The sequence below is a fragment of the Coturnix japonica genome, chromosome 2, assembly GCF_054131305.1.
Source record: "Coturnix japonica strain WE chromosome 2, WE-NBRP24, whole genome shotgun sequence".
In the NCBI taxonomy this organism is placed as follows: Eukaryota; Metazoa; Chordata; class Aves; order Galliformes; family Phasianidae; genus Coturnix; species Coturnix japonica.
Window position 1 is genome coordinate 10856228 of NC_140664.1, and position 27725 is coordinate 10883952.

Below are 27725 nucleotides of genomic sequence, written 5' to 3' on the forward strand. Positions count from 1 at the left end.
CGAGAGATTTTTTCTTTTAAGGAAAGAAAAAAAAGGTGAATTTCTCAAAAACAAGTTACACACACCAAGCCAATTAATTTACTTTCATTCCCTGTTAAGGGAACAGGATGTCACAAACCCTGCCAAAGACAAAATACATGACAGGGTTGCACTTGGTGTTCTTGTAAGCAGTACAGAAGGGATGTTTTGGAGGAACTTAAGCACAAAGGTGATGCATAATTGCTTTGATTTTCTACTCAAGTATGAGTTTTCATAATTACCCGTTAAAGTGAAAGAACACATCAAGCATTGTGCTACAGATAAAGTAATCCCATTGGTAACCAGTGCAAGGAAGCGGAGGTTTCTGTACTGCTTGTAGGGGACAGAAGGCTGGGAAAGGTTGCAAGCATCTGGCTTCATTGAGATTTTAGCTAACGCTGCTGTAGCTTTTTCACAGCTCTTATTTATGCAGGATTTTAAAATCACAGTGCCCTGTGAGAAAAAAAATAAAGCAAAATAAAAAAGCGCAATGAGTATCATAGAATGGTTTGTGTTAGAAGGGACCTTTAAGATCACCTGTTTCTAACCCTCTGCTATAGGCAGGGACACCTTCTAGACCAGGTTGCCCAGAGCCCCATCCAGCCTGGCCTTGGATGCCTCCAGGAAGAAGAGTATAGGAACAGTTTCCTGCTCAGTAAACAGTAGAGGAGTGGGATAATATGTGAACAATGAGCAAAACAAAACCACAGCAAAAATGGACATGTTACAGAGATTAAACTACAGAGGCACAGATGCAGGTAGACTCGTAGGCTTACAGGCACCATGAATGTTGTTTGCTAAAGGAAGGAACAGCAGAGAAACACTTATTGATCTGTTGGACAGGGTTTGTGTTTATTTATTATCTCAGGCTTTATCTAGGCATGCTGCAGTGTTGTGTGTGAAGTCAAACATTGCTTTCACCTGTGCTCTGGGCCAGCCCAGTGTCACCCTCAGCAAGCCCCTATGCCTGTGCAGGCAGCCCCATACCGATGGATCCTATGTTCTCCATTCTGGATGGGTGCTGGGAGGCATCTTAGTTACCTTCCAAACTGCAACTTCAGCCAGCTTTACTGGCTGCTAAGTAGCTTTTGAAAATTGGTATTTCTGGTATTTCTGAAGTTGTGCTCAAGATGGCAGAAGGATTAGGTAATACCACCCAGCTCTTCTCCAAGAGAATTGCTCAACATTCAGTTTTGGCCATTGTCTGCCTTTTGTGACGAGCCCTCTGGCCCCACACAAGAAGCAGCACAGTTAATGGTGTTCTACCTCTCATCTCTCAGGACATGGAGACAAATGGGTCCATTTGGCTTTGCTTCCTAGTTTTCTCACTGCAGAGATAAATTAGGTGGCCTGTGATGCATGCTTTGTATATACATTAAAATAAATAGTTTTGCACCTCTGTGCTGTTTTCCAGAGTGCCAGCATTAGTTTGTGGAAGAAGAGCGTCATTCAAGTCCAGTGCTACGAAATAATTATCATTCCAAAATGATGATTACCTAAGATTTATCTACCAGCGCTGTCAGTGTCCTTAATGCTGTGTAATCATACCCTTGGCATAAGCAGCCCGTTGTGCCAGGCTGTGCACAGAAGTAGTACAGATAGATTTGGAGGATCACTTACAGACATTTGGTGAGGATTTTGCAGATGACTGTGGTGATGTGCAGTCTCAAAAATCAGCTTACAGAGCAGCGCTGTGTGATAGCTATGGATGAACGTTAATGTCTTTGGCCTGAAGAAAAAATGTGTGAGGTTAAGAATAGCATCTGCTGTCCACGTTATCAAAATTAAAGATTGTGTTTGGAGCAGAAATGGTATTTTTTTCCCCTTCTCACTTCTTTACTCTTCTTTTGACACTGCTTTCTTTTAAGATTCTGTCATGAGCAAAGCTGTCTTTCTGTTTTTAACCTGTTACATGCTGTTACCTTTATAAACCTTCTGAAACAGCTGCTTGAGTCTTCCTTTTGCACTTGAGCATGCCATTGCTCTGGGAAGTAGGTAATGTTCTGCTATCTAAAAATTCATGAATCTATGGGATTTCTGGCTTGAGCAATCAGTGTCTCATTTTGTTTTAAGAAGGAAACTATTACAGAGTTTATAACCCTTTTCAGTAGCTTGTGCATCATTTCCAATAGACTAGTTGTGGTCCCCATGGGATAACAGCTCACTCCACTCTGGGCAATTTAAGAACATATTTATTCTCTGAATTTATGTAGGCCTCAAATTTAATTTGTACTTCTGTAGTTTTTTTCTTATAAATGAAGTAGGAATTCTGAATAGAAAATATATAATTTTCTATGGCTTCTGCCTACTGTGTCACTCTTTAATGCCTTTTCTCTAGTGAAGTTTGCGTGGTCAGTCTTGTCCCTATTAATGCACGGAGCTATGAAAACAATGTAGTTAATTGCCACATGCTAACAATTTATTGGTCTGGGATTGGCCTTCAATTGGAGAATGACATCTGGGGAGCTAGGAAGAGAGGGCTGTCATCCCTGTCTTGTGGCGTGCCTTAACAAGGCGTTGTTTCGTCTCTTTTCAAACTTGGGAGAAATGACCCAGGGCATGCATACATGTATGTACATAATGCAGTAGAAAAATATGCTAAGCGTTCATTTTCTAGGAGCCTTCACACCCTTGGGCATAGCAGACAAGCATGGGGATGCCATGCTGAGTTTGTGATGGGAAGGACTTGAGCTTCTATTGCAGCTGAGTGTTGTAGCCTAGATAAAGCAGTCCAAGGGTAAGACTGCCAAAATTTGTAGGGAAACAGAAGATCATATTTTCTGTGCCATTCTCTGTCTTATGCCTTTTGTTGCATTCATTGCATAAATTTGAGCTGATAATAAGTAAGTTGGAATTTGCCTTTCTTACTCTAGCCTTGAGGATCAGTCTCTTCTTGGAATGGGTCTGCTGGTTTCAGGGGTGAACAGTGGAAGATTGAACACCAAAGGGTTGAATTAAATCATACTGTGTGTCAGAATAGAAGATACTCTTTAAATTGAACTAATTATACTGTCTCTTCTTTGCTACAGGTGGTGGATGTGGACTTTAAAACAGTGTCTCAACATTTCATCCTCAACTGTCTCTTTTTAATCTGATTGCACTACAAAAGAAAAGCTGCTAATGGGATAAATGTTGAGACGTTACAAGAACTGACTTGAAGTACCAAAAGCCATTATTATTAATCAAGAAGAGCTTGAAGCTAAGTCTGTATCTGACCAGTCAGTATCACTTTCACCTAACAGGCATGGCAAGTAAACGAAAATCAACAACACCGTGCATGGTCTTGGCCAACGAGCAAGATCCGGATCTCGAAATGGTATCAGACTTGGAGGAAGGACCACCTGTAGTCAAGCCAGCAGATAATAATCCTACAGCAGAGAGCATAGCAAGCGAAGAGGATGTCCATGAGAACGTGGATTCAGACAATCAGAAAAATACAAATAAAGTAGAAGGTGGTTATGAGTGTAAATACTGTTCTTTTCAGACTCCAGATCTCAATATGTTTACTTTCCATGTGGACTCAGAACATCCCAATGTAGTATTAAATTCATCCTATGTCTGTGTAGAATGCAATTTTCTCACCAAAAGATACGATGCTCTCTCAGAACATAATTTGAAGTATCACCCTGGAGAGGAGAATTTTAAGTTGACCATGGTGAAACGTAATAATCAGACAATCTTTGAACAAACAGTAAATGATCTCACTTTTGATGGGAGTTTTGTTAGAGAAGAAAATGCTGAACAGGCTGACCCTTCTGAGGCCCCCTCCGCTGGGATCTCCATTAGCAAAACTCCTATTATGAAAATGATGAAAAACAAAACTGAGACTAAACGCATCGCTGTTTTCCACAATGTAGTCGATGGCATTCCTGGTGAAGAGAAGGGAAAGGAAAACGAGCCAAACTCTGAAGAAGTAGTAGAAAACCCACCACTGGCAGTTTCTGAGTCCAAAGCGAGCCATTCGGTTGCTTGCAGTGCGGCCGATGTAGCTAGTACGGTTGTGACCCCAGTGATTCAGCCTGGGGTGGCACAGGTTATAACGGCTGTTACAGCTCCACAGAACTCAAACCTGATCCCCAAAGTCCTGATACCTGTAAACAGCATTCCAACCTATAATACTGCTTTGGACAACAATCCTCTTTTGCTCAACACCTATAACAAATTCCCATATCCAACCATGTCAGAGATCACTGTTCTTTCCACTCAAGCTAAGTACACCGAGGAACAGATTAAAATCTGGTTTTCTGCCCAGCGTCTGAAACATGGTGTGAGCTGGACACCAGAGGAAGTGGAGGAAGCAAGGAGGAAACAATTTAACGGCACAGTGCATACTGTGCCACAGACAATTACCGTTATTCCAGCACATATTTCCGCTGCCAGCAATGGTTTACCTTCAATTTTACAGACATGCCAAATAGTTGGTCAGCCAGGACTTGTTCTCACTCAAGTCGCAGGTGCAAATACGTTACCAGTAACAGCCCCAATAGCTTTGACTGTAGCAGGAGTCCCAAACCAAACCCAGTTACAGAAGAGTCAGATTCACACTGCTCAGCCTATTGCAGAAACCAAACAAGTTGCTGCCGTTCCAGCCCCTCAGCCTATCAAAAATGAAACCGCACACATGAATCCCGATAACTTTGGCATGCGAGCAAAAAAAACAAAGGAGCAACTGGCAGAATTAAAGGTCAGCTACCTTAAAAATCAGTTTCCTCAGGATTCAGAAATTAGTAGACTTATGAAAATAACAGGCCTGACTAAGGGAGAGATCAAGAAGTGGTTCAGCGATACACGCTACAATCAGAGAAACTCAAAGAATAACCATGGGATCCATCTCAACAGTGACTCATGTGCCACCATCATTATTGACTCCAGTGACGAAATGAATGAGTCTCCAACAGGAGTTGCTCCACAGAACAAGTCGTCCTGGAGTGCATTTCCTGACTTCACCCCACAGAAATTCAAAGAGAAGACAGCCGAGCAGTTGCAAGTCCTCCAAGCAAGTTTTCTTAATAATCCTGTCCTTACTGATGAAGAGATGAATAGGTTAAGAGCCCAAACCAAACTTACCAGGAGAGAGATTGATGCCTGGTTTACAGAAAGAAGGAAATCTACTGTCTTAAAGGAGGAGGGGACTGAGATGAATGAGAGCAATGCCAGCAGCTCAAAAGAGGAAGCTGCGGGAGAAACATCTGTGGGAGATGGAGCAGCAGGGTCAAAATCAGGGGGCACTGCTTCAAGCAAAGTAGGCAAAAAATCACCAGAGCAGTTGCACATGCTTAAAAGTTCTTTTGTCCGTACTCAGTGGCCATCTCCACAGGAGTACAACAAGCTGGCAGAAGAAACGGGGCTCCCGAGATCAGAAATTGTGAGTTGGTTTGGAGATACTCGCTATGCCTGGAAAAATGGGGGATTGAAGTGGTATTATTACTACCAGAGTGCCAATGCAAACAGTCTGAATGGCCAAGGCTTTTCAAGGAAGAGAGGGAGAGGAAGACCAAAGGGGCGGGGAAGAGGGAGGCCTCGAGGGAGGCCTCGGGGAAGCAAGAGGTTAAATTGCTGGGACCGAGGTGTGTCTGTCATAAAATTCAAAACTGGAACAGCAATCTTGAAGGACTACTATATGAAGCACAAATTCCTTAATGAGCAAGACCTTGATGAACTCGTAGCTAAATCTCACATGGGGTATGAGCAGGTCAGAGAGTGGTTTGCAGAAAGGCAGAGAAGATTAGAACTCGGAATAGAGCTGTTTGAGGAAAACGAGGAGGAAGATGAAATGCTGGAAGATCAGGAAGATGAAGAGGAAACGGATGATAGTGATACTTGGGAACCCCCACGACATGTTAAGCGTAAACTTTCAAAATCAGATTGATGTGCAGTTTGGAATCTGGGAGCCAAAAACCCGTGAGTTAGGTTTGATGTTATGGTGAAGAGCCAAACAATTTTTCATGGCCTTCAGCTTCAGCAAGCACCTGCTTAGCATCTTCGTTGCACCTGAAGGAACGTGGGCAAGATGCTGTCTGCGCAGGCAACAGATATTTGCTTCCTTGCTACCAGAGATGGATGTCCTTGGGCCTAGCTGAGCATGTGGGGTTATAAATCAGCGCCAGTTCAGCTCCTTCTCTCCCACATGACCAGTGGGAAGGATCATCATTCATGTGACTGCTACTCAATATTTAATGGCCTTATGTTGTTTAATTCCAAAAAACAAACAAACCACAGACACATTTTTCTGTTGTTGTAGGAGAACATTACCTGCTCGCAGAGGAGGAAAGTGCAAAAACCTAAGATGTCTTTTTGCAAACATCACTTCGCCTGAAAGGTTTCAAGGCCTGGGTTTGTTTCTTAAGGAAAGAATTCAAAAGAGAAGGGGAAAAGTGTGACAAAGGAATCAATGAATATAGGGGTGAGAATTGCTTGGTTTAAGAAAATGAGGTGATATTGGCACCTTTTGCGTATCTTCAGAGTGTTTTGGGTTTACAGAACTTGTGTTGAAATGTTTCTTGCTGATAATTACGAGCTAACTGAATGAGTTTACTGCTAGAAAATGCTTTTTGTTAAGTTTAATCAGTGTATCTTACATCAATTTAATTTAAATGCCTGGCAGACTTGATGCAGTTGATAGTAACATTCATTTTTAGCTTGTGCATTCTTTTACTTCTTTGGAAAATGGTTAGAAACGATGTGTATTTCTAACAAATATGAATAATTTCTTGAAATCTTACACTGTATTTTAAGGTAAACATGAGGTGGAAACTGCCTGAAAGTCATTCAGCATCGCTTAGGGGTTTGTATGAATACGCAGATACAGAGATGAAAAGTGTCTTCAGGTGCTAGCGAGAAAGGTTTTCAAGTACGTGGTGGCACTAACCTGCTTTTTAATTTTCAAACAAAATGAAGTTATATGCCTTTTAGGTGCTTAAAAATGATAAACAAACCAGTGTTTAACTGTTCGTTAGCGAAAGCCCAATTGAATGTTCTGCGTGCAAGTTTAACCTAAAATTCATCCTACTGAATTGAGCTCACTGATATGTTGGCTGTTCTTAGGGCTGCTGGGTGAACACTTATTTGTAGAGATGGTTTCATCTCCTTGAACTGAACTCCAGAAGTAGTCTAATCCGATAGGGAACGTCTGCATCTTGAGTAAGTGCTTATGCGTATATATATATATATATATATATATATATAGAATGGCTTTTTGTACATATATAAAAAGCCATTCAGTCTCAAGGCAATGAAATAGTAGCATAACCAACTTAAAAATAAGGGGCCAAATTCATGAAAGCTAGGTTATGCAGATATCTGGCATCATAGAAAACTGGTACTCCAAGAAGAGTAATTTGTGTCCTGGCTACTGTCAGTCTGTATTTTTTAGGGGTGAGTAATATTTAGATGCCAAAAATGGATGATGAGTTGGTGCTGCTGTCACCAGTATTGTTTGCTTTACATGGGTACCAACAGGAACTATCTTAGCAATCTCCCTTTACACCTCTGCCAACATCTCTGCAGGCATTTGCATCTGTTGACCTACAAGAGAGATTAGCATGAAGAAAAAGTGTCCTAATGCTTCCACATCTCCAAGAATTACTCTTTCTTTCTTACTGTGATCACTGACTGTCCAGAGACCAAGGGAGTGCTTTCAGTGATGATTTTCTGAAGCAGAAGAGTTAATGTTAGATCTGTGTTTCATGTCAGATTGTGAATGAAAGCTTGGTGAAAAAAAGAAAGGGAATAATGTCTGACCAAAAAAAAAAAAAAAGGTTTTGCTAACCTCCCTGACTCACCGTCCTCCCTGAACACATGTAGCTGCCTTTCTGCTCTCTGATTGAATGGGCTGTCTGAATTGCAAGATGATGCTCTGCTTGAAAGCCTTTTTCTGACCTTCTGAGATTGCTAGAAATACTGATATGTGTGACACGGTTTTGGTTATCAAACTGTTTCCTGGCATCCAAGACACAGGTCAATGAAACCAAGGCACAAAGCAGCCAGCAGTGTGATGCCTTTAACTCTTGATGCTTATCACTGTGAGGACAAGCCTAGAATCCCTCAGCTTGACTTTATGAAGGGACAGAAGCAGAACTCTGTAGGCAGTGTTTCTCTAGAGTACTATGGCTGTGGTGTAAGAAGAGATCAGGATCCAGGCTTTCCAGCATGTACCACTCCAGGTGGCTGAGAAGTAGGGAAAGAGATAAATTTATGAAAAAATTAAGGCAAATCCTTAAGCTGCTGGGGGATATGCTTTTAGCAAGCAAATCTGGAATTGCCTTACATGTTAAAGACAAGCCAGAATTAATTTTCTTACCCCCCCAAAAGACCCAGTAAACCTGTCTAAACATCTCTGTTTTTGTTAACAGAGACTTAATGTAGGTTATCGCTACATCAGACCTTCTGTAGAAGATGGGAAAAATAAGGATCCAAGTTAATTATATGATTAAACTGGCAAATTTTCCATTTTGGCGGTGTTCTGTTAAATAACACTCAACTATAATGGTAGGCCTTAGCACATCTGATCTGAAAAACACAGGAAGAGGAAATGCATTGTTTATCAAACTCAGTATAATTGGATTGGATGTCTTTTTCCCATAAAATGGTCAGAGAGGATGGCTGATACTGGTCTGGATTTTCAGATGCTGTAAACACTGTAGTTCCTTGTATTCCGGTGGTTTTAAAGTATTTGCAGCCCACTGAGGCCCCATTGCAGAATACAGGTCTGAATTAAAAGAGCTTTGGGTTGGATAATGAAAGATGCAGGGTACCCACATTTCCTCTAGGATAGATGCACATTGTAAGCCTTTCAGTTGTGCCAAGTGTGAGAAGAATCTGGGTGAGTTCAGAGCTGAAAACATCAGTTGTATGCACTTATTATTACTTATAATCTGTTTTGTTTTAAAAGAAGAATCCGTTAATTACCAGTTTATTTCATGTTTACAGCATGTATGTATTTGCACTGTGTACTGTGGGAGAGAGGGAAACACCTTCCAGAGGCCTCCTGCATCAGAAATGACAAGAAAAGCACTGGAAAGAGCTGTCAGTGTGCTGGTGGCTGACAGGATGGACTGCTTTGTCTGTAACTTGTGGTCATGGCTGGTTGGAGCTCAAAACTGCTGGTAACTGTGGCTAGTCCAGATTCATCTCATCTCCTGTTAGGCTGCTGTGCTCCTTACCATTGTTGCCCAAGGCATACTGCATTGCCTGAGAGAAATAGAAATTGTCGAGGGGATTCAGCACATCCTCATTCTCTCCCTGGATTGACATGAGCATCAGTTCCTCTGGAGCTAACGTTGAGATTTCTCCTTCATCTGCTGTCTGCCAAGAGTACCTGATGTTACAATGCTAGTTAATGCTGTCTGTGGAATACAGTTAACTGAGGATGAAGGTAATCCTTTGCTAGAATTGAGAGGGAGAAGGGCTAAAAGCAAGCAGTGTCGCAATTGGTGAGCCATCCATTGTCCCTTACCACAGTGCTTCATGGCATGTTCTGCTCTTGCTTCTGAGTACAATGGAAAGCACAGTTCTGTCTATGTAGTGCTGGCTTTCCAGTGTTGCCCTCTTAATAACCCCAAGATTGGTGTGAGTTATAAAAAGAAAGTCAGCGTTACTCCCCCTTGCTTTGAATGAACTGAGGGAGTGCTTGTGTGGTGTGAAAAGAAAGGAAAATGCAGAATCTTGAAGAGACTGCCTGTTGCTTGCCCTGCAGAATTCACTTACCTAGAACCTGATGAGCAAAACTAATGTTACGCTTGCTGTTCTGACAGAACAACTGTTGCAGTCTCTCATGTTTAGCATGTACAAATCTCTGCTTTGATTTGAAGGCAAAAGAAAGATATCTAGCACCTGGTGATTAGAATGTACTGGATTATCTCTAATACACCTTAGTAAATTAGGCCATTCCATTTTTCAGCTTTGTCCGATAATGATTTTAAAGCTTTTATTTTTTTATCCCACAGCATTACATGCAGGATTGTTTCTGTCTGTAACTCTGAAGGAAACTCATGCAGAATCCACATGTGGCATGAAATAATTTTTCTAATGCATGACTTGCTGACTTCGGGCAAAAGCCTATTTTCTTCCAGCTCACCAAGGAACCGAGGCAGGCAAATGCACTCCCTTTTCCTCTGCAGAGCAGAGAAAGGATTCCTGAAGCCCATGCGAAGTGATTCACAGCACGATGCAGTCCCAAAGGCCAGAAGGCCCCAGCATGCAGACATTCTCCTCCTCCTTCTCTATTTTCCTCTGAAATGAGAGCACAGCAGCAACTCTGACAACTGGTCTCTGTCTGCTGAGTAATAAGCTGTAGTTTTAGGTCAGGAGTATTTTCCCTTTTGCACTTAATGGAGTACTGTGTATTCGAATTGGATCTCAGTGTTTGCTTTTGTAGATACAACGGTCCCAATTTGCATCCTCCACCACCTCCTCCTCTCTGTCTATATTCATATCTCCCAAGGAGAGAAGATAATTGTTAAGATTCTGTAATGTTAAATATCCCTGCCCTTACCTGAATACACCCACATGTAGAGCTCAATGAAATATAGTTACTTTCCTTGATTTAATTTATTATTTATTGGAAGATTATTTTGCCTGCATTTAGTAGTAATGAAAATACAGTACTGATGAGAGAACAGTAGAACTCTTGAGAGGTATTCACAATACCTGGGATGATGGTATAAGTTACAGACGGGAAGGGCAAGTGCAGGGCTCAGTTCTGTGCCCTGAGCAGCGCTGTGTTGTTCTTGTGTTCTCCATCAGGCTTCTGATATCATAGGGCTGAGTATGTGTGGTATGTGGCATGACACAGACTTGTTGGGTCAAGTGACTTAAGGTTTGTGATGTATTAAAACTAGGTAGGAAATGAAAGCTGTAGCAGAAGGTGAACATTTCAATAACTACATGCTCAGTAGCTTGAATTTCTGTATTGTTATCTCACTTTTGAAAAGGGAGGTTTTGAAGCACAGACCGGTTATAGACAGTATTTTCAAGTTGAATAGTCTGAGCTTTGGGGTTTTCTTCCTTCTGCAGTGAAGAGCATCTATGTTTTTTTCCAGTGTTTTATACATTTTAAAAATGACTTAACACAGCATTTAAAATGTTGAATGGTAACTGAGGATCCCACCGCACTTTTCATGAATGAAGGTGGGATTCTTCTGATTGTATGTCGGTGTCTGCCTTTGAGCAAGACGCCGTAGTAGCTGATCAGTACAGCTAACGAGTGCGTGTCAGCAGCTCATCCTAACTGCCTGCAGTTGATCAGATGAGCTGCGCCCTGAACTCCACTGACTGTTAGAAGTGGCTCGCAGACACTGGAGTTAGAGCCATTTGAAGTTAGTTGAGATGCAGCCTCACCTTGGAGCGCGCTGGCTGGCTGGCAGCACTGTGCGTTGTGTCCTGTTGGGCTTTCCTTGTGGTTAGCCATGGTACTCTCCTCTGCTCCCCACCTGGCGCTCACTGGGAGATGTGAGGCCTTGGTTTGGTATGGTTTGGTTTTGGTAGTTATTCTAGAGCAGGTGGCAATACAGTGGTGGATAAAGTAACTGATCCTTGGTTATAGAACTGTGGCATAAATATGGTTTGGGGGTTTCTGAGTTTTGTAGAGAGAATGTTACTGTATGAACATTGGATTGTGCGTATCTTAAAATGTGTTGAGACAAGTCAGACTTGTGTCCCCATTGATCAAAGCATTTCCTTACCCTTATTCAGTACCAGATATCTATCATGAAATTTATGTAAAGAATCTGCCAGAATGACGAAGATTCGAGTTGTCTTCATTTGTGATACAAAACAACCCACCACAAGAGCTCCACTACGATTCTGGAATGTTCCCCATGCCTCCAGTTCCAGCTTACAGAAGCATTTCCAGTTCCGCTTAGTTGGTTATCTGCATGTATGCTTACAGTTTGTACAGAAATGCACTAAAAATGAGTTGCCCGACCCGGGAAGGCTTTATATTGTATAGAAAATGTGGCACTAGGTACTGCTCTTCATGTGCACAGGAGAGTTAACAGGTGTCGATCTCGTTTACAGAAATGATGGAGCTTTGCAATTTTCTAGAATACATTGCAATATATTTAAATGTCCTGTTTGACGTGTGAAATGAAATTAAGTTAATGCATTGTTATGTATTTGAATATGAGGAAGATGATTCACTAACGACCAGCAAGGTTTTTAGAAGGTAATCAGTATGTAGCAGTCTGTGTGATCTGTCTGGTGTATGTGATGTTGCTAAAGGAAGCAACGCTATTATTATTGTTTAGAATTAAGAGTTTCTTACGAGTGATGCAATAGCTTACAGTGTCTTTCCTTTGTAGCTGCCCAGTGTGGTGAAGGGGAAGCAGTTCTTGAAAAAGTTCAAGATAACTGGTTAACTGTGAATGGGCCTAATCTTTCGTGCAACCAAGAAAATATTTGGACACACACAGGACTTGAATACTCTAAAGGATTGGAACTTAGTGTTGTGCCAAAGTTAAAACTACTGCAGTTGGCAGAAGTTCTGCACTGTAAATAGAAGACTGATTAAAAGACAGCTTGTAAAAAAAAAAAAAAAAAGAAAGAAAAAAAAGATCAAATTTTAATACACTACGTTTTTATGCTGATACACGATGGAAACATTCTGTTTTAGACCTTTTTGGAAGAGGCTTCAGTGACCACTAGATTTTGTCCTCTTATATTTTGTTTGGCCTAATCCTCTATGTTCTAGTAAGATGGGCTTTACTGCCTGTGTTCTTTGATACGTGATTAAGCTTATAGCTTTGAGTGACCAAACATTTTACAGAGTAAAAGTTCTTAGAAACAGTATAACGTAACTGATATTTCTGTGTCTTATTTATCAGGCTCTGCACAAACTTGGGAAGTTGTGCTGGACTTGTACAGCTTACACACGGGAACGCAGCATACGGCTTGCTATTACAAACTAAGCCTTTGGGGCAGTACGGATCTTGTCTTTGGATTTATTTTTGTTATTGTTTTGAGGCAAAGAGATGAACGGATGCTGCTGTAACATATTTCTAATATTGCCATTATTGCTTTCTGTAGCAATTACTGCTTTTATTTCAACAGATAAAGAAAAGAAAGCAGAGATAGATAGAAAAATCCCAAAAGAAGCTGGTAGAAGAAAGGATCACGTGGGGACTTGTGAAAATAAACTTTGTACCAAAAAATCTGAAAACAGAAATAATGGAATAAATGTCTCCTTAGCGACCGTGTGCTTTTTTAAAAGGATGGGTGGAAATCGGCAACCGCGTTCACATGAAAACGTCACCATCTTAAAGCGTCTTCTTTCCCCGTCCACAAACACGAGTGTCAGCGATGCCTCAGGTGCGTTGGAGTTGGAGAAGTGTCCTGGCTGAGGAGCCGGCACGAGGTCAGCCCCACACGAGTCAGCACAGCAGTGTGGTGCTGGCTGTTCTGCCCCACAAGCAGGTCGGGGCTGTGTGCAGCGTTTTGCTCTGCGCTCACACTGAACGTACCTGGTGTTGCCTCCAGCAGCCGCCACCACACCTCCCTGCTGAAGTCCCTGTCAGTTGGATGTCAGCTCAGGGCTGGTTTGAAATGTGTTCTCCTCCAAGGAGACTGGGTCTGAGCGTGTTCTGTTGAATGCTGCATCCCGCTGCCTTGCTGGTAGGACGAGTCACTGACAGCAGGAGCTGGCACCTTGCTCTCAGCCCAGTCCCTGTGTGAGCGTAAGGTGAAGTCAACAGACCTGTTCCTGTGCTGGAGTCTGAGTCAGTCCTTACAGTCACAGTCCTGGCTGAAGCTGTGACTTGCGCACAGGGCTGGAGGTGAGCGCTTGCCATTGGGACAGCTCAGTGCTGTTTACTCAGTTCAGTGAAAAAGTCAGGAGGGAAAATAAAAAAGAATGTTTGTTCTAGATTCCATCAGCTAAAGAGAGAGTTATGAAAAGCTTTGGGCTGTGTTTATTTAAACAGTTACCTTTTTGTTTACGGTGTTGTCAGTGACTCCAAAACACTGCAGCTCAGTCCCCACTTTGACAGGAGACCAGCTGGCCCCGTGGCTTGTTTCTCCTCTCCCAGCCTTCTCTTTCCAGCCCATTCCATCTTCCAGTTGTTCTCATAACAATACTGTCAACTGCTATTTTTAATAATTTGAATACCACTTTGTGCAATGCTTTGGTTTTCTCTCTGCACCAGAAAGTCCCTTCTGGAGTGATGTTAAATTGCTCCCTGTGGAGTTTGCTTTGCTTTGAAACACTGCTGCTGGTGGTCTTTGGGCTGTTTGACTCTGTTTTCCAACATTTTTTGTTGTTAAATGACTTGTTGCGCTTCAAATATGCATGTTTCTACTGCAGTAATGTTGAACTATTAGCACTGTGGAGGTGTTTCCTTTCAGTCTCAGATAAAATATCCATCTGGTAGAAGAAGAAAAGGACAGGAAAAGGGAGATAAACTGGTTGGGTTATCTGGTTGATTTGGGTGAAAATCAGGGTTGGTGTTGGCAGTAACTCTGAGTGATTTTTGGTTTTCCTAAATGAAAACCAAACAGTAGAAAACACTTGCAGAGAAGTCCATCTTAAGGGACTAATGTGAAAGAAGCTCTACAGAATAACCTCTAATAGTGGTGTGTTCCGAATCAGAAGAGGCGGTGCAAATAATAATGCAGTTGTTATCTGCTCTCAAACCTTCAGTTCCTCCCCAGCAGCGCCCAGTGCCTGCAGGTGAAGTCCATCTGCCAGGGTTTCTGTGCAGGCATTGCCTCCAGCACGCACAGAGCACACACAGGGACAGAGACTCACTGACACCGTGTGAGGGAAGTGCCTGGGCATTTTTCTTAGCAACACCACAAAGGCAGAAACTGCACCGCAGGTGTATGTTGTGTGTCGTTCTTTGCCCCAAATCCATTTCACTTCCAATGATCCGAGGAAGGATGTAATGGTGGGCAAAGTCCATTCTTGATTTCTGTATTTGGTTTGCATGTATTCATTTAGCGGTGCTTTCCCTCTGCTTTGCCTCGTGCTTTCTGCAGGCATCGATACTTGGACAAGGCAAGCGTGAAGCCATGCGAGCTAAATTTAATAGCAGTTTCCACTTGGTGCTTTCCAGCTGTGCAGAAGCAGCATGGGAAACAAGGCACTGGAGAATCAGAAAGAGCCAGACAGGTTATTTCCATGTGGACGCAGTTACCTCTCCATATGGACAAGGAGACGGGGACTAGAGAAGCCCCCAAGTACTCGAGGGCAATCCCAAAGCCCTGGATCTGTGTCTTTGATGTAGCTTTTTTTTCCTTCTTTTTCTTTTTTCCCCCCTAATTCTCTGAACTGTTTCTCAGTTCCTGCAGGACAGCAATGTTGCAGGATGTCAGCTGAGTTTAATGATTGCTGTACAAACAGAGGTGCGCAGCAGCCAGATGCTTCAGTGACATCCTGGAGGAGATGCTACCCAGTGCTGTTCAGCCCTGCCCAGTCCCAAGGACCTCATAGCTGTGAAGTTTTAACACACAGCCTGGTTTAATCAGGAGTAGCAATTAAGCAACAAGCATAACTGTTGCCAGGAGAAGTTAATGAGTTTTCAGAGGCAAAGTGATAAAACTGAAATAGGAAATGTGCACAGAAGGAGGCATACGCATCTCTCTGCAGGTCTGGGGTTTGGTCCAGTTGAGCAGCAGGTCAGCAGTGCCTTTGTGATGGCTTCTGCGACAAGTTGGTATCTGCTGACTGTCAGGTCCAGCCTTAATGCTTACCACAGGTGGCTGAGCAAAGTGGTCCATCCATGTGACTCCTGTCAGTTCAGGAAGTGTGCAGAGCTGCAAGGGAGGATCACTGCCTGAAGACTCTCCCAGGCATCTGATCACCTTTCTTTCCTAAAAGCTTTATTCCTCTTTTCGGCAGCATTCTGGTCCAGCCCAAGGGTGTGCTCGTTCTGCTCAGCATTCGTCTTACAAGACATAAAATAGTTGTAAAGCCCATTAATAGCTGAACACATCTGTGCTTAGCGTGCCCTTTTGGCAATAACAACTTTATTGGGTTTTGTGAGACCTGAGGGGGAAGGATTATGGCCTGGTTAATATGGCTTACCAGCAGTTTGAAAGGCTGCGCTGTTAGAAGGTAGATAAGCAAATGAACTGTCTTTGTGTGATGCATCCTCTCTTATCTGTATTAAGATAAGGGAAATTTGGCTTCTGTCACCAAGCAGTTCTTATTACATTTTTATTTCTGTGATGCACAGCCCCTCATCTCCCCTTTCATTTTTGTCCTGTCTTTGTAGAACTGTGAGCTGACAGGATGACGTACACAGAAGAGGAATTCCATGGCCCACTTACCTGTACGCTCCTGCTCACACTGCTCTGGTTTCAGCATCTTGTCCTCTTGCAGACAGTGAGGGTGGGGTGTTGGAGCACTTTTTAGGGTGAGGAACCATTTCAGCTCCCTTGCCTTTCCTTAGTGCTCGCTTTACCTTCATCAAGGACAGATCTACACCTAGCAAATGAAACTTTGCCACATTTGGCTGTTTCTCAACCAGCTTGAGATATACAGAAGTTCATTCTGTTTTTACCAGCGCTTCTTTGAAGATGTACTGAGTTTGAGACAAGTATCATTTTTCTCTAACTTTGGTTGGTGGCATCTGGAATCTTTGGCTCAAGGGTCAGCCTTTCACCGCCCTCCATCTGACCACTTATTGCTTGAGAACGATTGCTTTTGAGGTCTGCAGTTGTATCTCAGGCTATTGTAGTAACATTTGCTAGTGTTCATCCAGGCTCACAAGGACTTTAACTGCAGTTCTGCTTGTTGAGTCACTTTTTCTGTTAGTCTGTACCAGAGATAGCCTCAGCATGCCCTTAGCCATGAAGCGTTGTTTGTGTTACCCTCCTGTGCCAGTCATGGACAATATTCCCTTATGTTTGGCACCACGCAAAGAGGATGAAAGATGGTTTCTGCTGTAGAGATCTTGCAATCTCAATAAAAGGCAAAAGACAATAAGTGCAGGGAGAAAAGGACGCATCAAGACAATGTCAGCAAATAAAGAGCTTCTCTTCATGAACGTGTTTAGAGAAGAGCCAATGTTATGACTGTCAAAAAAGAAAACTAATCTTTCCCCCAAGGTATGAATATTTCACAATGTCTGGAAGAACCCACTTGATGACTCAGGAGCCGCCCATCCTTTGAGGAACGCTCCCTGTGGGCCTGACTGCTCTCTTCACTGCAGACAGCACGCTTGCTCTGAGGAGAGAATGAGTCTGTTGCTTCCTTCCAAGGGCAGCTCCTTTCCAGTATGCTTTATTAAAACTGTAAACGATGTCAGAGCTGCATTATTCCTTAGCCGACATGTGTGGGTAGTGCCTACCAAAACAGGGCCCTCATTACCAGCCAGGGTTTCTCATTTCCACTGTGTGTGCCTGATGGTCTCTTGAAACCTCTGTGGTGTGTGTTCTCCTCCTGGAACAAGGCTGCGGCAAAGACCCATAGAGCCTATCACAATACAAACAATAACATCAGGAATTAAATAGGCACCAGTGGGGGGAATTCTTTTGAATTAATTTTGCCTCAGAGTAGACGGGGCCGGAGAAAGGTTGTCAGGATTCAAACGAGCTCTGTCTGCCACGCTGTGTTTTCTTTTCCTGGCTGGAAGGCTCAGGCCCTATGGCAGCAGAATGAATTCCTGCCTGTCCTTTGAGATGCCTTTACTGTCCAGGCTTCCTCTGGGCTCACCCTGATGGAAATGTGAAGCACACAGACTTGCCTCCTTGGTTCCATCGGTCTGGTTTTCATATGCAGAGCTGGTGCTTTAGGCTAGCAGTGCAACATGACCTCGGCTGCCTTTAGGAAGATTCATCTCCGGCTTCTTTCTATCCCTGAAGCTGCCTACACACAGCAGCTGCAGCAGTGCGGGCTCCCATAGGGCTCGTGTATCTCCGAGCCCCCTCAAAGCTGTTTCTTCCAGAGCTGTCGTTTTCTGCTGCATGAAGCCAAGGCTAACAGCACCATGGCAAATCATGCCACGCAAGCTCAGGCAAACAGCTTTACTTAAGTGAAGTGGGAATTTGTATTCTGGCAGCTATACTGATGACTTGGGGCTTGCAGGAGAAATTGAGCAAATCTCCAGTGCTGACAAGGCAGAGGAATTTCTTACAGTTGCACTTTTTTTATATCTGTAACTAATACGCAAGGAGCCTTGTAAATGTCTGAGGGGAGCTGGGGGAAGGGGAGAGCCAGGGAAGGAAGAAAGAAGAACTGCGGTGTTACGCTGTGACTTATGACTCAAGCCGTGCAGTCAGCTGCTAGGCCCCCTGCGTGGTGCTCAGGAATTGCTTCCCTCCTATCATTGATTCACCAGACAAAGGCATTCTCTGCATTGCAACACAGAGCCTTTGTGGACCACGTTGGGATCCTCACAAGCAACGATGGCTGAAACCCCGAGCCCTGGAGGACTCCACGATCTAAGCTGGCAGCCAATGGGGCTGCTCTTGGATTTGCCCTCGGGAGCGCCTTGCAGTTTGTGTTCTACTTTTTGCTGGGGCCACGTTTCACTTTGATTCCTCATGATTCTTTTTCTGTGTTTTTTTGTTGTTTTTTTTCTTCCCACTTTTCAGTTTGTTCTTAGTTATCTTGCTGGATATTAGTGCTGTACTCAGACTGGTGCACTGCACCATGACCAGCAGGCCTGCAGGAGTGGGAAAGGAGTGCATGTGTCTGCTTCATGTGAGGAGCAGCGCAGATGCTGGATAACAACGGATCCATTTCTGTGTGCTCTGCGTGTCCTGCAGGAGCTCAGCACACCAGTCCGCGAGCAGAGGGAAGCTGGATAGCTTTGTGTGCATGCACAAGAAGCCCCAGCTGTGTTCCCCTGACACTTAAAGCAATCAAAAGCATCACATGGAGCAAACTCCTGATTCTCTCCAGACTCACCTGTTGAGCCATTTCCTATGTTCAAGAGCTCTTGCTTGCCAAATGGTCGGTTTAAAAGCAGAAGAAACCTCAATTTGTTCAAATCTACTTGCCAAAGTGTAGTTTCTACCCAGGGATTTATGCCAACTGATTATAGACTCGTTGGAATCATTAAGGTTAGAAAAGACCACTAAGATCATCCAGTGCAACTGGCTGGCCCATGGCCACTGTGCTTGCTAAACCATGTCCCTGATGTCCTGATGCTACATCCAGCCATAGCTAGGCTGGTACGGAAGATATTTTGAGCATGTATCCATCACCACCACTGCTCCCATGCACACTGGCGTGCACAATGAGGAGGGCCATGAAGATCATCAGAGGGCTGGAGCACTTCTACAAAGGCAGGAGAAGGGAGCTGGGCTTCTCGAGTCTGGAGAAGGCTCCGGAGAGACCTTTTTGTGCCTTTCCAATGTTTAAAAGGAGCTTATAATCAGGAGAGAGATCGGCTTTTGACACGGGTACATAGTGACAGGACGAGGGGGAATGGTTTTAAACCAAATGAGTAGAAATTTAGGTTAGGGAGGAAGATTTTCACTGGCACAGCAGCCCATAGAGCTGTGGGAGCCCCATCCCTGGAAGAGCTCAGGGGCAGGCTGGATGGTCCCCGGGCAGCCTGAGCTGGTGGGGGGCAGCCCTGCCCATGGTGTGTGTGTGTGGGGGAGCTGGAACTGGGCTATCTTTGCAGTCCCAACGGTATGATACGGCGATACCCCGTTACACAGCGGACACACCTCGCTGACGAGCTGACAGCACCACAGCCCGGGACCGGCAATCACCCTGCGGAACCCGCCCACCCCGGCCCGCCTCAGCACGTCGCTCCGCCCTCCCAAGATGGCCGCCGCCGCTCTAGCCCAATTCACCCTCAGCTCTCTGACCCCGTGTGCTCCCTCCCGGCTCCTCCCGGCCCGGCAGGGGTCGCGCTGCCGGCTGGCGGCCCGCAGAGCCGCTCTAGGATGGAGATGGAGCTGCCGCTGGGCTGGGAGTTCGAGGAGGCCGTGTTCTCACAGAGCAGGGAGCGGGGCGCGGGCGGCGGGGCCGGGCCGCCATACAGCGCCAAGCGCTGCGAGCCCCGGGTGAGGAGCCGGGCTGGGGCCGCGGGGCTGGGGCTGAGGGAGCCCCCGGGAGCGCCTCGGAGTGCGGGGCTGCGGGGTTACACGTGGTTTGTTTGTGCCTGCAGTGGTTCTGCGCTGAGACCAGCAGCGGGGAGGACGCCGAAGTACTGACGGCACATAAGTTCCGGGCTGACCTGGCCTACAGGGAACGACAGTTTGAGGTATTCTCGTGGCAGCTGGAGTGTAACTTAAGGGCCTGTGGTCTGCGTGAGTTTAGAGAATATAGATATACATGTGTGTGTCTGAACAATCCTAGAATATCCCGAGCTAGAAGGGACCCAGCGAGCATCGAGTCAACGCCTGGCTCCATCCCAGCACCGCCCCAAACTCTGTATCTCAGTGCTCCCAGCTCTGCAGCTCAGCAGAAGGGTTGTTTTTCACTTGGAGCCAACTGATACCAAAGCTGCACATCAGAGTGGTTCAGCAGTGGTCAGAGATGCTGCTGGCAATCATTGAAGTCCTGGTCAGCCACAGCTCAGGGTTTATCCACTCGCTGTCACCTCGCTGGCTGCTCTTCGCCTTTCTCAGAGCTCCCCCTGGCTGTCAGGTTACAGCTGGCTGCAGTTGTCAGGCTCCTGAGGGTTGACTTGTGCGCTGTTAGCTGTCCTGCCCCTCTATTGTTCACTCACTGTGAAAGTGTTTGATGCCAGCCTAAGCTACTGGATGGGAAGTGGCAAGCAGAGCAGTGATCACCACACTCATTTTTAGGACAGAGCTGACTGCAGAATCTGCTTGGGATTTATAATGCCAAGTCTGCCAGGGTCATACCCCTTCATTACATTAGTAGGGCAAGCAGGAATATCTGCATTTTCATTTTGAGAGAGCTCTGCTGTCTTTTGGTCTTTTGGTCTGAGCTCTCACACAGCGAGGAAGGAATGAAGATTCCAGCCTTAGCATCACTGAATACTTAATGTAATGTATTTAAATGTTAATTGGAGTCTTGCTGAGTGCCCTGAGCATTAAGACACGGCATATTGCTCATTCTTGTCTTTTTCCTGAGCCCAATTAATATTTAATTATTTCATGCAAATTCAAACGACCTTGTGAGGAATTTATATTCCAGGAATGATGGAGACTCGCTTTCCTTGAGGTCTGCTCTGACCAGCTGCTTATTCAGATGGGCTGAGGGACAGACCTCCTTGTTCTCACCTCCTGTTTCACCAAGGAGTGCATGTGTATGAAGTGAGGCCTTTCAAATTCAGGATGAGTGCTCTGAGTTAGCTGGGATAAAGGTGCCTTATTTCATGTTTGGCCTAGGCCTGTGGGTGAGCTCGTACAGTTCCTTCTGTATCAGGCCTGGTGTCGGGGAGAGGTGGAGAAATGCCCTGGGAATCCTGGAAGAGCTGAGGCATTAATTAGGATTGGGGCTGCTCTTCACCATCCAGGCTGGGGCCGCTCAGAGCTCAGCCCGTGGCCTGGCCTTTGTGTGCTGCTGGCAATAGGTGCTGGCTGAGTTGGTATAAAGAAAAATTGATCTTGGAATTGCTTTTAAATGAAATTCTCTCACTGTTTTACTTGTCTTTTCTTTTTAATGATGCTACTAGAAAGCTCTGTGTGAATACTCAAACTGCTTACAGCGCTTACCTCCTGGTAACATTGCCATGAGGCGGGACGTCCAGGAGGGCCAGGCTCGCTGTTTGTCTCAACTAGGAAGGCACAAGGAAGCTCTGGATATTGCAGAAGGAATGGTAAATCACATCTTTTGAATGTAAAAAATACTGCCAGAAGTTCTTTTATACAGACCATTTTCTGCAAAAATAATGTGCATGTGTTTAATCCTTCAGGATGTTCAGTGCTCACAGTATTTGGTAAACAGAGGGTAACTGTCACTGCAGATATAATCACTCTTTAGAAATCAGAACACCCTGTACCACAATGAGTTCCCTGTGCAGGGAGCTGGTAGTCCTGGAAGGGACTAAATGTCATGCTCTGCTAGGCAGAATTAATGTAATGTAATAGGAATTATAAGAAAGGGGATAAATGAATGCTTAAATCTTTCCACTATAAAAGCAACAGTTCAACACTTCCTTTTTATTTCCATATACTTGCTGCCAAAGTGCCACCAAGAAGAGCATCTAACCACAAATGGAGTTTTTCCCATAAAAGAAGATGTCTGGAGGCTCTGAAATCTGCAAATTCACTGTGTATAAAAGGTGTTCGTATTACAGAGAGGGGCAACTGTAGAACATAAGCAGTAATGCAGATAAGCAAACAGCAGTGTTCATGGGCTTCTTGTCTTTCAAACTGGGATGAGGCCACTGAAGGGAACACTGCCTGCTTGATCTTGAATGATCGGTATCGTGTAGTATCATTTAAAATTAAGAGATTTTTTAGGGATATTTGCTTGTTATCACCCAGGGAGATGTTTCTTAGGCTCTGAAGGACAGTTCAGTTCTTCTGCTCCTGTTATAATCTTCTTTTCTTTTGTTTTCAGAGGAACAGTGCTACAAACACGGATCACTTAACGACTGTTCTCAACCTGCAGTTTGCCATTTATCGGGATCTGGAAAACATAGAAAAGAAGATGGTGTGTCTGCAGCAGCTGATCTGCTTACATCCCTTCAACCCTTGGTACTGGAAGTCACTTGCTGAAGCTTATATGGACCTTTTGCAGAGCTTGTCTCCATTACACATTCCAGAAGCAAACCTAAATCAGTCCGAAGAAGTTAGTGATGGTAGTTTTAAAATGTCAGCTGGAGGAGAGATTAATCTCCAGCCTCACAGATCAGACTGCCAGAGGGAAGGCCCTCAGTCTGGCCCTGAAGCAGAAACGAAGAGTGAGAGCACAGAAACCTGCAGCAGCAGCCAGGCTGTAACAGAAACGCTCCGCACTTCAGACAGTGCTGGAAGGAAGGCTGAAGGGAAACAGGCAGCCTGCGAGTCCTGGGAGCCTGACATGGCAAAGGATGTTGGCGTAAAGGCATGTGCCTCATTTGTTAGAGCAAGGTAACAAAATACATCCTTGGATTAATCTGAGCTGCTCCCAGTCCAGAACAATTTTAATGATGTTATTCCCCATCCCTAATGTTCGCAGTTTCCACCTCTGATTTAAAGGTTTGTTCCAGCATTGGTAACACCAACCTAGAGAGAACCCTCTCGTACTTGGGATGTAAAAAGCGAAGCTCACCAGCATGGTGGCTGTGAATGGCTGCCATTTGGGTGGAAAGACAAAGCCGCTGCCACGTGCTGCTGAGAAGCAAAGCATTTTTTAAATGATCCTGTTATGCGATTCCTTGCAAATAATGATATACAAAAGGGTTTGTTCTCCTCCAAATGCTCCTGTTAGAGCGTGGCTGTTCCTGCTTTGGTATTAAAGATGCAGCAGCTGAAGTCCCCCAAAGGGAAGCGAGCCCGTCTTCCTTCTGTGAGTGCCACCTGGCTTGTTTGCCTGGAGCCTCGTGCTTGAACAAAAATGTATTATTTTAATAATGCACCAATTTGCATAATGGATGAGGTTGAAAAATGAACTCCGTGACAGCTGATTGACAGGGCTGCATTAAAGTGCTCTTTCCCTTTATTCCTTCTCTTCCTAAATTTTTTGCGCGCAACAAAAATCTCCGAAATATAATATTTCAAAGAGATAATTAGGAAATGTTTCTTGTTAAAGTAGTTCTGTTATTTTTGTTTCTCTTGCCTCTCAATAATGTGTCAGTCACTGAATGTCCTTAGTGCAGTTTTTTGAGCTTCTGAACATGTTTACAGAGAGCACCTCTGCAGGCAACGCTTGGGAAACATAAAGACAGTTTTTATCTGTACTTTGAAAGCAAGTGACTTTATTTGCGGCCTGGGAGAAGTTAACAGGTTGAGTACTGGTATCTAATATTAAGCTGTGTTCATATTAAAATAATCTGTGCTTCTCATCTCACTGCTGAACCGTATGCACTGAAACAATGCAGGCAGTTCTGGGATTCCCTTGCTCGACTGCATGGTGGTGCTGTGCTTTGTATCCAGGCTGGATGTGGCTCTGGGCAGCCTGGTCTGGTGGCTGGTGACCCTGCACATAGCAGGGGGGTTGAAACCAGGTGATCGTTGTGGTCCTTTTCAACCCAGGCCATTCTGTGATTCTCTATCAGCATATGTGCTTCTCTGTGATGAGCTTCCCATCGCAGAGTTACGTGTTGGCTTATCTGGTGCATTCAGCTCAGCTGGGTATAGCTGAGATGTGGGTGCTGCATGGGTAATTTGCACATGGAAAAGGTATGTTAGTATTGCTTTATTCAGTAAATGAGGGTCTGTTTCAGAGCATTGTAAATAATTGACTCCTCGACTTCTGGGCCTCTGCCTTCAACTTAAGAGCAGTGAAAGGTCTTAGAAAATACTCCCACACTAACCTGTGTGAAGGTGATATTTGGTGCTTGTCGAAACAGAACCAATTTTCTCTCAGGTTGCAAAGGTGATCAGTGCTGCATGCAGCAATGCACTACTGTCTCTGTAAGCCTTAATAAGGATGAGGGATACTTGATGTACCACTGCTAATGCTCAATTGTGTGGTGACTGCATGTAGAGGCACCAGAAATACTTGGCATTTCCTTATTCAGAAGTTTTTCTCTGTATTTCTTCAGTCATTGTGTGCACACAGAATGACCTTAATAGATCAATACAGATGTATTCGGTTTTCTCAAATGGAAAAAGTGAAGAAGAGCTGTTTTAAAGTATTATCTTGTAGTTGGTTTTAGTTGTTCTTGTGCCAGTTGTACCCTTTCTAACTGCTTTTTTTTTTCATTCCAGGCTTTTACTTCAGCTTACTCAACTGCAACAGTCATCCTTTGCTCTCGAGAATAACATAAAATGTCAGAAAGAAATTGATGATAAAGTGGCACAGTTTGGTTTAAATGAAAACTCCTTGCTGCAGGTGACCAAGGTAAGGGAGTGTTCTCTGCATGTGTGCTCACACCACATAGGCAGCTCCACACCAGGTCCTGGTGGAGGTACGTGGGTTGGTTCATGCTTGCAGGACTGGGTGCCTGACGCTCCCCTGGGCTAATTAACCATACCAGGAAGCAAGGAACATTAGGCAGGGCGATGCCCTGGTACTGCATTATCTGGGACTGACTGCGATAGCTGCGTAGCGCTGGCTTATGTCATGCAGGTGTATCTCCATTCTGCTGAAATTCTCCTTGCAGGAATGCTCATGGTTGTTAGGTTTCTCGCTGGACTTGTATTTGCAGATGCATCATTGCTGTGCATTTCCTGGGAAGCAAGTTTTATCTCTGCCACTTTAGATGCCACAGAATGAATCATAAGTATGAAATGCAAATGGAGACGACACTGAGGGCCACTGGATTATTCAAGTCTTCATTCTTTCAGCAAATTTTCAGAAAAAGCTCCTCTTACATTGTTTCTTTGTTCCGTTTGATGTACTGGGTTCTAACTTAAAAGAACCACAGAGGAAGAGAATCATATCGTGTGGCTTTATACATAGGGCTTAAACGTTTCCAGCGTCTATGGAGCTCTATTTAAAAGAACAAAAGGAAGCCAGAAAATGTTGAAGTTTGCTGTCAGCATTGTCAGGTTTCAGTTGATAAAAGCCGAGTCCTTGCCGAGTTGGCAAGCGGTGCTGTGGGCTTTCATCCATGAGAGGGCAGCAGCGTGCAGACTATCCCAGGTTTCCAAAGTGCTGCTGACAAGGAGCTGCTTTCCTTGCTTCCCTTGGTCTGACACCCCCCACCTCGGTGGGAGATCGCTACTGGTGCTCTTGGGGGTGGGTGCTGAACACAGAGCTGGCGGTGGGGCTTGTGCTGGTGTTCAGAGAGCAAAACACACCATGTACAGTTGTACCTGGGCATGTTTGGTGGGGGATGTGGAGCTGTGAAGTTTGGGGAAGTTTGAGCTCTCAGTTTTCCATATTTATGGCACAATGTTGCAGACAACTTGATTGCGATTTGAAAGCGCCTCCTAGATGGCGGATGGTGCTTGTGACCTCTCATTAATGTCACGTTACTTGTTTCCTATCTTTGTTCTTCCTCTGGTTGCAGGTGATGGGAGCAGATCTTGTACCAGAAAAACTAAAAGAGGAATTTCAGGGTGAGGTAAAATGCATAGGCTCTTCAGCACTGTCATCATTGGTAACCACATCGGCCTCAGAATTTGAGATCAAATGGTTTGATATTCTCCGAGATGATTTACGCCACTTGGATGGGCAGTTCTCTCCAGATATACACATCCCACCTCTGGCAACGTAGGGCTGTTGCACTTACTGTCATGTCTTCAGAGGTTTATGGAATTATGCATGCAGAAAGTTCATGCTGTATTTTTTACGTTTCCTTATGGGATGTATTTCAAGAAAGTAAAAGTCTGCATTTGAAATCTTGGTGTCTCAAAACTCTTTTGTCCACAGATTCTTTTATATTTGAAATAATAAGAGATCCAGTATGGAGTGTTCAGGGATAGCTGTCCATTGTATACCTCACGGTGTTCTTAAAGCACCAGTGGTTCTTTTGGGCCTATGGTGCTGCTCTTCCTTCCTGATGTCCAGTTAGAAAATGTCTTGGTTTCAAAATCTGTGTTGTTGCACTCGGAGCCACAGAATTAGCCGTTTTCTTAATTAAAAGTTGTAGTATTTCTTGATTAATTGACATTACAGTGATTTTCTTTTCGGAGCTGGATCTTAGATACATTTATGCTGTGAAGCTGTCAATAGCAATAACTTCTTGGTTTTGGGAAAGTATCTGAGTAGTGAATGTTTAACTTAGGAGTGGAAGGAGATTTCCTCCAGGCTGAGTGTTTTTGCAGACACAGAACTCGCTCTAGCCCGGCCCTTGGTGTGCTTACACATGGAAAGCCAAAACTGTCAGGGCTGTTTATACATACTGAGGAGTGCTCAGTCAGAGCATGTCCTTTGTAAAACCCTGCAAGGAAGGAAGAACCTCTGCTGTGAAAATCAGCAGTGTTGTTCCTGCATGGTACGGATCCTTACCTGTGCTTTCAGTTCACAGTGACACCTCCTTGCTTTATGTTCTGATGCACTGACGCTGTGTGCTTTGGGCATGCAGGAGGCAGCAAATGTCTTCTTGCTTTTGTTTGAAACAATTTACATTTGAGGGAGAAGTGTGCTCTTGCCCCGTTTGGTGCTGTTAAATTCTGATGCTGAAACTCTCACTGGCTTTTTGTAAACATACAGTTTATAATGTAAAAGTAGTGATCTCTCAGATGTAACTGACTTTTCTTCACGTGACTTTTGCTCATGTTCTCTTTGGGTTTCGTTCTGCAGTACTAAAGAGTGCTGAGACTTCCAGTAACTCACAATGGAAACATAGTTCACTGTACATGAACAAACTTTTAGATGCAGCTGCAACTTTGAGATGGATCTTAAAGCTTTAAGATGCTTCTTAAGACATCTGTTGCTAACACTTGGTACAGCGTATCCTCCTGCTAAACCGGCTGTGAAATCTCTCCAACAAAATGGAATATTGCCTTCAGCCACGTCAAATTATCTCTGATAGTTTGGTGACTTAATGTGATTAAGCCACATCCTGGTCAGCTTGTTATGAAAGGTGATGTCTTGGCAAGGAAACCTGGGTAAGCATTAATTCACAACGTATTACGGGATATTCGTTTTAGTCATGCGTGTGTTTGCTAGGTGGAAATTTTTGTGTATGTGTGTGAGTTGAGCAGTGCTGGGTTGGCAGAGAAGCCCACCTGGGAAGCACACAGGCCTGACTGCTGTCATTAAGCAGCCTGCCTGCATGCTTTCAGTCGTGGCTGTCCTT

The 27725-nt window shown here is 44.3% G+C and overlaps 2 protein-coding genes and 2 long non-coding RNA genes across 9 annotated transcripts in view; 3 read left to right on the forward strand and 1 right to left on the reverse strand.

The window, feature by feature from the left end:
* ZHX1 (zinc fingers and homeoboxes 1) overlaps positions 1 to 6968 on the forward strand; it is a 21743-nt gene extending 14775 nt beyond the window's left edge. For both annotated transcript variants that reach the window (XM_015856179.2, XM_085539339.1), the window contains exon 2: positions 3048 to 6968. In XM_015856179.2, coding sequence (XP_015711665.2) covers positions 3263 to 5887 — 2625 coding nt within the window. In that variant the 5' untranslated portion in view covers positions 3048 to 3262 and the 3' untranslated portion in view covers positions 5888 to 6968. The remainder of the gene's footprint in view (positions 1 to 3047) is intronic.
* C2H8orf76 (chromosome 2 C8orf76 homolog) lies at positions 6282 to 26322 on the forward strand. Of its 5 annotated transcripts, XM_085539343.1 has the most exons (7): positions 13066 to 13323; positions 16227 to 16367; positions 20082 to 20177; positions 21561 to 21704; positions 22451 to 22962; positions 24745 to 24877; positions 25992 to 26322. In XM_085539343.1, the coding sequence occupies exons 4-7, from the start codon at positions 21618 to 21620 to the stop codon at positions 26196 to 26198; spliced, it is 939 nt and encodes a 312-aa protein (XP_085395469.1). In that variant the 5' UTR covers positions 13066 to 13323; positions 16227 to 16367; positions 20082 to 20177; positions 21561 to 21617; the 3' UTR covers positions 26199 to 26322. The 5 variants fall into 5 exon arrangements, with proteins under 5 accessions (XP_085395466.1, XP_085395469.1, XP_015711666.3 ...); XM_085539340.1 differs by lacking the exons at positions 13066 to 13323; positions 16227 to 16367 and adding an exon at positions 6282 to 6421; XM_015856180.3 differs by lacking the exons at positions 13066 to 13323; positions 16227 to 16367 and adding an exon at positions 19844 to 19977.
* Positions 9253 to 12535, forward strand: LOC146761693 (uncharacterized). The gene is made up of 2 exons (XR_014943300.1): positions 9253 to 9391; positions 12318 to 12535. It is a non-coding gene; the product is annotated as an uncharacterized LOC146761693 (long non-coding RNA).
* Positions 12844 to 13753, reverse strand: LOC146761694 (uncharacterized). The gene is made up of 2 exons (XR_014943301.1): positions 13476 to 13753; positions 12844 to 13351 (listed from the first exon to the last, which is right to left on the reverse strand). It is a non-coding gene; the product is annotated as an uncharacterized LOC146761694 (long non-coding RNA).
* Positions 26323 to 27725: the final 1403 nt, after the last annotated feature.